The sequence below is a fragment of the Lithobates pipiens genome, unplaced genomic scaffold (assembly GCF_037356315.1).
Source record: "Lithobates pipiens isolate NorthernLeopardFrog02 unplaced genomic scaffold, aLitPip1_a1.2 Scaffold_23, whole genome shotgun sequence".
In the NCBI taxonomy this organism is placed as follows: Eukaryota; Metazoa; Chordata; class Amphibia; order Anura; family Ranidae; genus Lithobates; species Lithobates pipiens.
Window position 1 is genome coordinate 8,732,712 of NW_027507785.1, and position 13,002 is coordinate 8,745,713.

At 46.5% G+C, this 13,002-nt stretch overlaps 1 protein-coding gene across 4 annotated transcripts in view; it reads left to right on the forward strand.

Moving 5' to 3' along the window:
- The window catches only part of LOC143927183 (beta-arrestin-1), a 276,266-nt gene that overhangs the window by 216,670 nt on the left and 46,594 nt on the right, over positions 1-13,002 (forward strand). For all 4 annotated transcript variants that reach the window (XM_077451156.1, XM_077451157.1, XM_077451154.1 and 1 more), the window contains one exon: positions 4,918-5,053. In XM_077451156.1, coding sequence (XP_077307282.1) covers positions 4,918-5,053 — 136 coding nt within the window. The remainder of the gene's footprint in view (positions 1-4,917; positions 5,054-13,002) is intronic.

Below are 13,002 nucleotides of genomic sequence, written 5' to 3' on the forward strand. Positions count from 1 at the left end.
TCCTGTACCAGCACATGGTAGAAAAAAACAGTTCTGTACGTATACTATCACTGGAGGCCAAACCCCACTCTTCCTCCTAAGTATCCTGCTCAGTCTATGGCAAAGATAACACTTCTGTACTTATACTGTCACTGGAGGCCAAACCCCACTCTTGCCAAGTGTCCTTCTCCAGTCTATAGCCTGGATAACACTTCTGTACTTATACTATGACTGGAGGCTGAGGCCCATCCTTCCCAGGAATACACTACCAGTCTATGGCTTGGATTATACTTCTTTACTTATGTTATGAGTAGAGGTCAAACCCCACTCTTCTCAAGTATCCTGCCTTAGTCTATGGCCAAGATAACACTTCTGTCCTTATATTATCACTGGAGGCCAAACCCAATTCTTTCTAAGTATCCTTCCCCGGTCTATGGCTCGGTTAATACTTCTGTATGTATACTATCACTGGAGGCTGACACCCGCCCTTCCCAGGAGTACTCTACCAGTCTATGGCTTGGATTACACTTCTTTACTTACCGTATGTTATGAGTAGAGGTCAAACTCCACTCTTCTCAAGTATCCTGCCTAAGTCTATGTCCAGGATAACACTTTTGTACTTATACTATTACTGGAGACCAAACCCAATTATTTCCAAGTATCCTTCCCCAGTCTATGGCTCGGATAATACTTCTGTACTTATATTATCAGTAGAGGCAAACCACACTCTTCCAAAGTATCCTGCTCCAGTCTATGGCTTGGATAACACTTCTGTACGTATATTATCAGTAAAGGCCAAACCCCACTCTTTCCAAGTATCCTGCCTTCGGTCTATGGCTCCGATAAAACTTCTCTACTTATACTATCACTGGAGACCAAACCCCATTCTTCCCAAGTATCCTTCCCCAGTCTATGGCCTGGATAATACTTCTGTACTTACTGTATATTATCAGTAGAGGCCAAACCCCACTCTTCCCAAGTATTCTGCTTCAGTCTATGGCTTGGATAACACTTCTGTACGTATATTATCAGTAAAGGCCAAACCTCACTCTTTCCAAGTATCCTGCCTCGGTTTATGGCTCAATAACACTTCTGTACTTATACTATCCCTGAAGACCAAACCCCATTCTTCCCAAGTATCCTGCATCGGTCTATGGCTCCGATAAAACTTCTGTACTTATACTATCACTGGAGACCAAACCCCATTCTTCCCAAGTATTCTTCCCCAGTCTATGGCCTGGATAATACTTCTGTACTTACTGTATATTATCAGTAGAGGCCAAACCCCACTCTTCTCAAGTATCCTGCCTTAGTCTATGGCCTGGATAACACTTCTGTACTTATACTATGACTGGAGGCTGAGGCCCACTCTAGCCAAGGAATACTCTACCAATCTATCACTGGAGACCAAACCCCATTCTTCCCAAGTATTCTTCCCCAGTCTATGGCCTGGATAATACTTCTGTACTTACTGTATATTATCAGTAGAGGCCAAACCCCACTCTTCTCAAGTATCCTGCCTTAGTCTATGGCCTGGATTACACTTCTGTACTTATACTATCACTAAAGGCCAAACCCCACTCTTACCAAGTATCTTGACCATTTGGATAACACATCTGTTCTTAAATTATCACTAGAGGCCGAGCCCCTGTCCCTTCCCAGGAATATTCCACTAGTCTTTTTTTTTTTAAATCTGTGGTGATGTGCAAAAACCAAACACCTAGATGTGCAAAAGATAGTGCATGTGAAAAAAAATACATTTAATAAATAGTGCAGGTGCATTGGCTAGGCTCGCAAGCAAAAATTGCCCCAGACTTGGCCAAAAGGCCTAGCCCATAGAGACGTTGTGCACAAAAAAAGCGTAGGTGACGCGGCCATGTGCTCTTTCTCACAGTGGGGTCCCCACACCCAAGTGATATTACGAGCACCCCTGGGGTGATCAACTCCAAGGGGGCACCACCCAGCCCAGAGCCAGACATGGTAGACCCATTCACATCCGGGTCACTGGGTCCCTCCAGTCTTCCCAGGGGAATTACCCCCTCTGGATCAGCTGTGGGTAGAGGGTTCTGTATATGCAGGTTTTCAATTTTTATTTACATTTTTTTATTATTTTTTTTTATTGGTTGAACTGGATGGACTTGAGTCTTTGTTTCCTCCAGACTATTTATTTAACAGGTCTTCTTTGTATCCAGCATGCACCTTACGATCTATATGACTTCATATCCATAGAAAAGACACAGGACACTCCACCGCTGACCTCATCCATGGCTCTCGTGTGTCTGTTCTCCTGGCTGGGCGGAGGCGCATTTTCTGCTGCCGCTGATTGTGAAGCTTCATCTCCCTCCACATGACTTCATCCTCCCCTCCTCCCCCCCGGCGTCTCCATAACATGCTGACTGCGTTCCGGAGAGAGCGATTTGCGGTGCTGCCATTATTCATATAACAAATGATTATGTGTAATGTGTTTACATCGACAAAGGCGCTGTGCCACCCCTGAGAGCAAACAGAAATTAGAAAACACCAACGTCTTCTTTTAATATAGGGAATGATGACATAGTGGAGAATGTGACATTCACTCCAGGTGAATCAGTCACTGATATGATGCATATGTACCAGGAAGAGTCACCTGCAGTTAAATGTTTAATGAATGTCACAATTACTTAAATAGGGATGGGCCGAACACCGCCCACAAACCCCCCCCCCCTCGGTTCCCACCGGAACATGCAAACCCTTTTAAAGTCTATGGGACACGAACATGAAAAATCAAAAGTGCTAATTTTAAAGGCTTATATGCAAGTTAGTGCCATAAAAAGTGTATGGGGACCCGGTCTTGCCCCGGGGGGGACATGTATGAATGCAAAAAGAAGTTTTTAAAACAAACGTTTTTTTTCAGGAGCAGTGATTTTAATAATGCCTAAAATGAAAAAATTAAAATTAAATATTCCTTTAAATATCGTGCCTGGGGGGTCCCCTTAGTCTGCCTGTAAAGTGGCACATCTGTGTGATGTGTAGAACAGTGACACAGCAAAATATTTCTTAAGGAAAAAGTGTAAATTAAAGTTGCTTGCGGCTGTAATGTATTGCCGGAAATATGGATAAAAAATCAAGGAAAAAATCAGCGTGGCACCCCCCCCCCCCAGGATCCATGCCAGGCCCTTTGGGTCCAGTAGGGATTTTGAGGGGAACTCCATGCCAAAATTTTAAAAAAAAATGGCGAGGGCCCCCCCCAAAGTCCATACCAGACCCTTATCCGAGAATGCAGCCTGAAGGACAGGAAGAAGGGGGCCAGCAAGTGCACTCCCCCCCTGAACCGTACCAGGCCACATGCCCTCAACATGGGGATGGTGCTTTGGGGTCCCCCCCCCAATGCACCTTGTCCCGGTGTTGATGGGGACAAGAGCCTCATCCCCACAACCCTTGCTCGGTGGTTGTGGGGATCTGTGGGCTGGGGGCTCTGTCCCCACCTCCACCTCAACCACTTACCTTCCAGGCAATGCACCTCTGTCCAAACCTTAAACTTCAAAAACATTACTAAACAACCCCCTGCTCAGACACCCTATCCAAACCACTACAGTGGCAAGTGCCTGATCTCCTTCCCTTATCCCTGGCCACCACAACAGGACAGACCCCGATCATTCATCCTACCTAAGTGTGTGTCCTCTTATCCCTGTCCCCTCACTGCCTAATCCACTCCAGTCCTAGACAATGCACCGCTGTCCAGCCCAATTAAAAAATACTGTGCAACCCCCTGTTCAGTCACCCCTTCTTAGACACTATGGGCCCAAGTGCCCAATCTCCTTCCCCTGTTACTGGCCACCACCACATGAGACACCCCAATCTCCCCCCTACCCAAGTGCTTGGCCTCCTATCCCTTTCCCAACCCCTGCCTAGACCACTTCACTCCCAGGCAATGCGCCCCTGGTCAGAAAATTTAGACTTAAAAAAAAAGGTGCAACCCCCCCTGGTTCGAATCACTCTCCCTAACCCAGTGCCTGCTTTCCTATCCTTTTCTTCACCCCTGCGTAGACCACGCAACTCTCAGGCAATGCACCTCTGTCCAGGCCTGTTAGACTGCAAATAAATTTGTGTGCAACCCCCTGCTTAGTCACTCCCCCCTCTAAATCACTTCCAGTCTCATGTGCCTGATCTCCTTCCCCTGTCCCTGGCCACCATAAAATGACAGACCGGATCACTCCCCTACCCAAACGCCTGCTCGCCCATCACCGTCCCCTCCACTGCCTGGACCACTCCACCCTCAGGCAATCCACCTGGGTCCAGACCTGCCCAGACTACACCACCCCCAGACATTGCCCCCCCCCCTCCCATACTCTTACCACTCCAACCTTGCCCATCCTTGGAATGAGCATATTTTAGTGGTAGATATTTATAAAAGTCCCCCTGGGTTCTCACTTCCTATAATAGACTCATACCTTGAAGTCAATGGAGTCATTTTGCTACAATACTCTGTTGGACTCTTAATGGTGTGTAGATAATTCTTTTTTTTTTTTTTTTTTTTACAACGCTGAGATTCATTGCTTGGGTGGTGATAATGAAGGCAGACCCTTCCATTTAGCAGTCATTTGGAAAAGGCATGTAGTAAGGCAAACCTGGTTTCTTTAGAACCGAAGAGACAGGTAAGACTCCACAGTATATGGTTCACCTGAAGGGAATATTTGTTACTTGAATATCACATGGTGACCATTTGATTCTATAAGTCTGTTGCGTATCACACAAACTTCTCCCAACTGATTTGCCCTCAAGGAAACCATATAAGGCCTTCTCGGATATCTTCTCAAACCAACCAGACCTCCAAAACATCTTATCCTACATGTGTAGCAACACCCCCTGGAGGTAAATGTTGGGCCCCGTAGGGTCACAGCCAATGAAAACAATGGGGGGGGTCACTTCTTTTTATTCCACCTCTTTGTGTCTTTACAGGAATTCTGTGCGTTTAGTGATCCGCAAGGTCCAGTATGCCCCGGAGAGGCCAGGACCGCAGCCCATGGCCGAAACCACAAGACAGTTCCTGATGTCTGATAAACCTCTACATTTGGAAGCGTCTTTGGATAAAGAGGTAATCTTCTAATCAGTGGGTCGCTCCAGTCCAGGGATGAGTTTAGGCAGCACTTTGTCCTCACCAAGGGTTCCTGTGATGAGACCTCACCCTTGGTACATTCAGATAGGTGACATCTGGAGACATCATTAACCCTGCATCAAAGGCATCTACAATGAGGGTAAGGACCATGTTTGAACAAATAGCCAAGAGTATGGTGGCCAGCACAGGTCCAAAAAAGGATAATCCAATGAAGGGATTGGGTTACTGTGGGCTTTCTTAGTAACTTGTCCTCACCAAGAACTTGTGTCTATTACCAAGGACTCTTGGTATGTCTTAGGGATGGGTGACATCTGGACACTGTACACTTCTGTGATATCTCAGACAGGTTCTCTTCCTGAGGACACAGACCCCTGTCCATGACCTGAATAAACATTTTTCGTGGCTTAGTATAAGTGGTTATAAAACGCTGTGTGTCAGAACAATCCAAATAAATAACGATAAAAGTAAAAAAAACAACGTTAAAAACTCCATGTGATTCCTCAACTTCACACTGAAACATGGACCTCTCCCTATACCCCAAATCCTGTATGGAGCCCTCGAAGGACTTGACAGTCCAACTTCCAATGATCCTTTTTGGAATCGACAGAACACAAAATGAGATTCAAAAAGGATCATCCGATGTTGGAATGGCTCCAGAGTCACAGGGGGATACATATTGGTTCTCAACCTCAGTCCTTAAGTACCCTCAACGGGCCATATTTTGGGAACTTCCCTTAGATAAAATAGCTCTTATCAATACTATGTCATTGATATTGATTTAAAGCAGCTAAGCAAAGTAAAGGAAAACCTGAAAACATGGCCCATTTGGGAGTACTTGAGCACTGAAGTCGAGAGCCGCTGTCTTAGAGGTGTTCCAGGCTCACAGGAGTCACTGGTTGACAAAATGGTGCTATGGAGTCACAGGGGTCATGCGGTAAAATGGGATGTTCAACGTGCACCGGAATCACAGGGGTGACAGGGTGACACAGGGTGCTCAGGTGCTATAGGGTCATATGGGTCAGTGAGTGACACAGGATGATCAGAGTGCTCTGGAGTCATGGGGGTCATGTAGGGAGCACAGGATCCTCAGGGTTCTCCAGGGTCACGGGGATCACAGAACTATCAGAGTTGTCTGGAGTCACAGGGGGCCATGGTGGAACACACATTTCTCAGGGTTCTTTGGAGTCACAAGGGTCACAGGTTAATACAGGGCAGGTATGTACTGGCCATCGGGACTACCGGGAGTTTTCCGGTGGGCCGATTTCAGTGACAGACAGCCTGTCAAATGAATGGCTGCGTGACTTCGGCAGCAATTAACCACTTGCCGACCGCCGCATGCCGATATACGTCGGCACAATGGCAACAGTGGGCAAATGGGCATATCCGTGCATCCCCTTTAATTGGTGGGGCTAGCAGTACAGCGTGACCGTGACCACAGAATCGGCAGACTCAACGTGCGCTGGTCTCCCGGCGATCGTGTCAAGGAGCCGTAGAACGGGGAAGTGCCTATGTAAACAAGGCATTTCCCTGTTCTGCCTTGTGACATGACAGAGATCACTGCTCCCCGTCATCGGAAGCAGTGATCGCTGTCATGTCCTAGGTAGCCCATCCCCCCCACAGTTAGAATCACTCCCTAGGACACACTTAATCCCTTGATTGCCCCCTAGTGTTTAACCCCTTCCCTTCCAGTTTTATTTACACAGTAATCAGTGTATTTTTATAGCACTGATCGCTGTATAAATGACAATGGTCCCAAAATAGTGTCAAAAGTGTCCGATGTGTCCGCCATAATTTAGCAGTCATGAAAAAAAATGCATATCGCCGATATTACTAGTAAAGAAAAATAATAAAAATGCCATAAACGATCCCCTATTTTATAGACACTATAAGTTTTGCGCAAACCAATCAATATACGATTTTTGCGATTTGTTTTACCAAAAATACGTAGAAGAATACATATCGGCCTAAACTGAGGAAAAAAATTGTTTTTTTATATATTTTTGGGGGAATATTTATTATAGCAAAAAGTAAAAAGAAATATTTTTTTTTTCTAAATTTACGCTTTTTTTTGTTTATAGCGCAAAAAATAAAAACCGTAGAGGGGATCAAATACCACCAAAAGAAAGCTCTATTTGTGGGGAAAAATAAAGGATGTCAATTTTGTTTGGGTGCAACGTCGAATGACCGCGCAATCGTCAGTTAAAGTGACGCAGTGCCGAATCGCAAAAAGTGCTCTGGTCACGAATGGGGGTAAAATCTTCCGGGCTGAAGCGGTTAATGTGAGCACCGCTGTAGCTGTAGCATGGCGGCTAGGTATGGCACAGCCACATAATGCGGAGCCATTGAATATATAGCAAAGATGTGGCGCCAACTAAAACAACATCAAAATAGCACCGAAAATCCATTTGGTGCAAATAATGATTCCAACAATATGCAAAATCCAACGTAGCTAAAAGTTCATCAAAAGTGTCAATTAATATTGAAATGTGCAAAAAAAAAAAAAAAAAGTGCATAAAAACATTTTCAGCAAAAAAAATCATATATAAACCATGCTTATAATTAAAACCATTATATGCATACTATGTCCATGGTATTAACCACTTACAGACCGGACTATTTTGCTGGCTTAAGACCAGACCACTTTTTGCGATTTGGCACTGCGTCGCTTTAACTGACAATTGCGCGGTCGTGCGACGTGGCTCTCAAACAAAATTGACGTCCTTTTTTTCCCCACAAATAGAGCTTTCTTTTGGTGGTATTTTATCATCTCTGCGTTTTTAATTTTTTTGCGCTATAAACAAAGATAAAGTGACAAAAAAACGCATTATTTTTTACTTTTTGTTATAATAAATATCCCCCAAAAATATATAAAAAAAACCTTGTTTTCCCTCAGTTTAGGCCGATACGTATTCTTCTACATATTTTTGGTAAAAAAAAAAATCGCAAAATTATTGATTGGTTTGCGCAAAAGTTATAGCGTCTACAAAATAGGGGATAGTTTTATGGCATTTTTTTACTAGTAATGGCGGCGATCAGCGATTTTTATCATGACTGTGACATTATGGCGGACACATCGGACACTTTTGACACATTTTTGGGACCATTGTCATTTATACAGCAATCAGTGCTATACAAATGCACTGATTCCTGTGTAAATGACAAAAGCAGTGAAGGGGTTAACCACTAGGGGGCATTTTTATTAACATATTTTTTTTACTAGTAAAGGCAGCGATCAGCAATTTTTATTGTGACTGCGACATTATGGCGGACACATCGGACATTTCTGACACATTTTTGGGACCATTGTCATTTATACAGCAATCAGTGCTATATAAATGCAGTGATTCCTATGTAAATGACACTGTCAGTGAAGGGGTTAACCAGGGGGTGGCAGTGTAGGGGTTAAGTGTTCCTAGGGGCGTGTTACTAACTGTTGGGGGCTGGGCTTTGTGTTAGTGAACACTGATCTCTGCTCCAATCACATGAAGCAGAGATCAGCATCACTTGTTGCTAGGCAGAGCGGGGAGATGCTGTTTACAATGACATCTCCTCGTTCAGCCACCCCGTGAGACGATCGCGGGCATGCCCAGCGGCGATCGAGTCTGCGGGCCCCCGTGAACGGACTCACGGGGGTCCCGACTGGCACACGAGCGTGCCGCCGGCGGCGTGCTCGCGACGGCAGGGCGGCATTTAAAACTGGATGTACCTGTACGCCGATATGCCTACCCTTGCCATTCTGCCGACGTACATCGCCGTGCGCTGGTCGGGAACTGGTTAAAGTGCAAAAAGAGTGCAAAAAAAATTGGCAAATTAGTCTCTTTGAATGTGCAGAGAAAAAAAAAAGCTGTGCAAAATATGCAATCAAAGCAGTTATGCCACGTACACACGACCGGACTTTCCGGCAGAATAGGTCCGACGGAATCATATATTCCGATCATGTGTGTGCTAATCCGATCGTTTCATTCATTTAAAAAATCAGACGGACCTAGAAATATAACATGTTTCAAATCTATCCGACGGACTCAATTCCTATCGGGAAAACCGTTTGTCTGTGTGCTGGTTCCGACGGACCAAATTACGACGCAAGGGCAGCTATTGGCTACCGGCTATTGAACTTCCTTTTATAGTCCCGTCGTACGTCATCACGTTCAACATGAACGGAATTTCGAACTGACATTATTCCGTTCGTGTGCGGGTAAGTCCGTTCATTCGGGAGACCGTCGTAACTCCGTTGGGAAGACCGCCTGACTTTTTCTGCCGGAAAGTCCGGTAGTGTGTACGCGGCATAATGCCCTGTACACACGGTCGGACTTTCTGACGGAAAATGTACGATCGGACCGTGCGCGGGCTCCATCTGACTTTTTCCATCTGAATCTCCGACACACAAAGTTTGAGAGTAGGATCTAAAATTGTCAGACAAAAAAATCTGATTGTTTAAATTTCCGATCGTGTGTAGATAATTCTGATGGACAAAGTGCCACGCATGCTCAGAATAGATTACTAGACAAAAGCTGTTGGCTACTGCCCTCTTTATAGTCCCGTCGTACGTGTTGTATGTCACCGCGATCTGAACGATCGGATTTTCGGACAACTTTGTGCGACCGTGTGTATGCAAGACAAGTTTGGGCCAAAATCCGTCGGAAAAAATCAGACGGATTTTGTCGTCGGAATGTCCGACCCGTGTGTACAAGGCATAAGAGTAAAGTGTCCCAGTGCAAGAAATAAACTCTGGTTAGTGGGATCCCACTTGTGAAAGGTGGAAGCAAGTGGGAATCACACCACCCAGGGAAGCAAAGCCCTCCATCAGTGTGCTGTCACTGCTGCCCGGGGCTTCCCCCTCCCCCCTGTCCTCCTTCTGGGTTTGGCCGGGCCGTGATGACGTCACTCTCCCACAAGGGCACAGGATACTGTTTTTGATCGTGTTTGCAAAATTAAAGTGAATGAAGTTCAGGGACAAATTTTTGTCCCAGTCCAGCCCTGGTGATCAGGTGCTATTGAGACAAGTCATAGGGTCGTCGGTGAGTTACGCAGGATAATCCGGGTGCTCTGGAGTCACAGGGTGACACACCAAGCTTAGGGTGCTTCAGAGTCACAGGATGCTCAGGGTGCTCTGGGGCCACAGGCTGACACATGATGCTCAGGGTGCCACGGAGTAACAGGGGCCACTGGGTGACACAGGATGCTGAGGGTGCTCTGGGGTCACAGAGTGACACAGGATGCTCAGCTATAAAGTCACAGGGATCATGGGGTGTCATAGGGGTCAGTGATTGATGCACAATGATCAGAGTGCTCTGGAGTCACAGGGGTCATGGGGAAACACACATTTCTCAGGTTGCTGTGGAGTCACAGGGGGTCATGGTGGAACACACATTTCTCAGGGTGCTCTGGAGTCACAGGGGGTCATGGTGGAACACACATTTCTCCGGGTGCTCTGGAGTCACAAGGGTCATGGTAGAACACACATTTCTCAGGGCGCTCTGGAGCTTTGAGGATCATAGGGAGACATAGTGTGCTCTGGGGTCACAGGGTTCATGGTAGAACACACATTTCTCAGGGTGCTCTGGAGCTTTGAGGATCACGGGTGGACATAGGGTGCTCTGGAGTCTCAGGGGGTCATGGTGGAACACACATTTCTCCGGGTGCTCTGGAGTCACATGGGTCATGGTGGAACACACATTTCTTAGGGTGCTCTTCAGTCACAGGGGGTCATGGTGGAACACACATTTCTCAGGGTGCTCTGGAGCTTTGAGGATCACGGGTGGACATAGGGTGCTCTGGAGTCTCAGGAGGTCATGGTGGAACACACATTTCTTAGGGTGCTCTGGAGTCACAGGGGGTCATGGTGGAGCACACATTTCCCAGGGTGCTCTGGAGCTTTGAGGATCATAGGGAGACATAGTGTGCTCTGGGGTCACAGGGTTCATGGTGGAACACACATTTCTCAGGGTGCTCTGGAGCATTGAGGATCACGGGTGGACATAGGGGGCTCTGGAGTCTCAGGGGGTCATGGTAGAACACACATTTCTCAGGGTGCTCTGGAGCATTGAGGATCACGGGTGGACATAGGGGGCTCTGGAGTCTCAGGGGGTCATGGTAGAACACACATTTCTCAGGGTGCTCTGGAGCTTTGAGGATCATAGGGAGACATAGTGTGCTCTGGGGTCACAGGGTTCATGGTGGAACACACATTTCTCAGGGTGCTCTGGAGCTTTGAGGATCACGGGTGGACATAGGGGGCTCTGGAGTCTCAGGGGGTCATGGTGGAACACACATTTCTCAGGGTGCTCTGGAGCTTTGAGGATCACGGGTGGACATAGGGGGCTCTGGAGTCTCAGGGGGTCATGGTGGAACACACATTTCTCTGGGTGCTCTGGAGTAACAGGGGGTCATGGTGGAGCACACATTTTTCAGGGTGCTCTGGAGTCACAGGGGTCATGGTGGAACACACATTTCTCCGGGTGCTCTGGAGTGATAGGGGTCATGGTGGAACACACATTTCTCAGGGTGCTCTGGAACTTTGAGGATCACGGCAGGACATAGGGTGCTCTGGAGTGACAGGGGTCATGGGGGAACACACATTTCTCAGGGTGCTCTGGAGCTTTGAGGATCACAGGGGGACATAGGGTGCTCTGGGGTGACTGGGTAACATGGTGTCATAGGGTGACAAAAAATGATGAGGATGCTCTAGAGCAGTGATGGCGAACCTTGGCACCCCAGATGTTTTGGAACTACATTTACCATGATTCTCATTCACTCTGCAGTGTAGTTGAGCATCATGGGAGATGTGGTTCCAAAACATCTGGGGTACCATCACTGCTCTAGAGGGTCAAGAGGGGACACGGGGTGCTCCAACGTCACAGGGGTCAAGGAGTGCACAGGGGTCACAGGAGCGGACAAGCAATGCTGCAGCAGGGAAGGTATAGCGGCGTGTTGCTCAAGCGCCAATACATACTTCACCATCTAAAGCTGTCGGTGGCACCAGTCAGAAGAACTGTCTCCTGATTGGCCACTGTGCCAGTGCTCTGGGTGGAACCAAGAACTATATTGCCATGTCTGTCCCCCCCCCCCCCCCACGCCCCTTGTCTGCTCCCAGGTTCTGCATGTCTCTGTCCCCAATGATGCTAAGTCCCACAATGACTCTGTGCTGTGAGTGCTGCCATCCCTACATCACCATGGGGTTCACAGGGAGAATATGGGTGACAACACTACCCCTCCTTCGATAGCTGCTCAAGGGGTGTTGTCACCGTAGAATGATAAGTCTGCAAACTAGAAGGATAAAACAAAAAACAAAAAAACAAATAAAAAAAATGCAACAAGTGAAGGGAGGATTCTATTTTTTGTTCATTTTTATTGGTAGCTTTTAGAGTTATTGAAGATTTCTATATTATTTTCTAGGGCGCTCATATCGCCATCTAGTGGTCATATGTAATATTGCACACACCATCAATACATGGATCAATACCTGACCCTTAAAGTAATTTATATACTTTTACTGATCAGCTCCATGGTTGGTATAGGGACTCAGCTTTAATATATATATATATTGATTGATCGATTATGTGGTCAGAACCTTCTGTACGGACTGGAGAGATGGGGGACTCTGTAAGCTGTAATATATACCGTACTGTGCAAAAGTTTTAGGCAGGTGTGAAAATTTTTTGTAAATGAGGAACGTTTCCAGAAATAGAAGTGTTAATAGTTTATTTTTTTTTATCAATTAACAAAATGGAAGAGAAATCCAAATCCACTCAATATTTGGTGCCTTCAAAACAGCATCAGTGCTTCTAGGTAGACTTGCACCCAGTTTTTGAAGGAACTCGGCGGGTAGGTTGTTCTATGGACATTTTCTTGGGCACAGATCTTCTGTGGAGGTCGGCTGCCTCAGATCCTTCAGTCTCTTCATGTCATCCCAGACAGGCTTCATGATG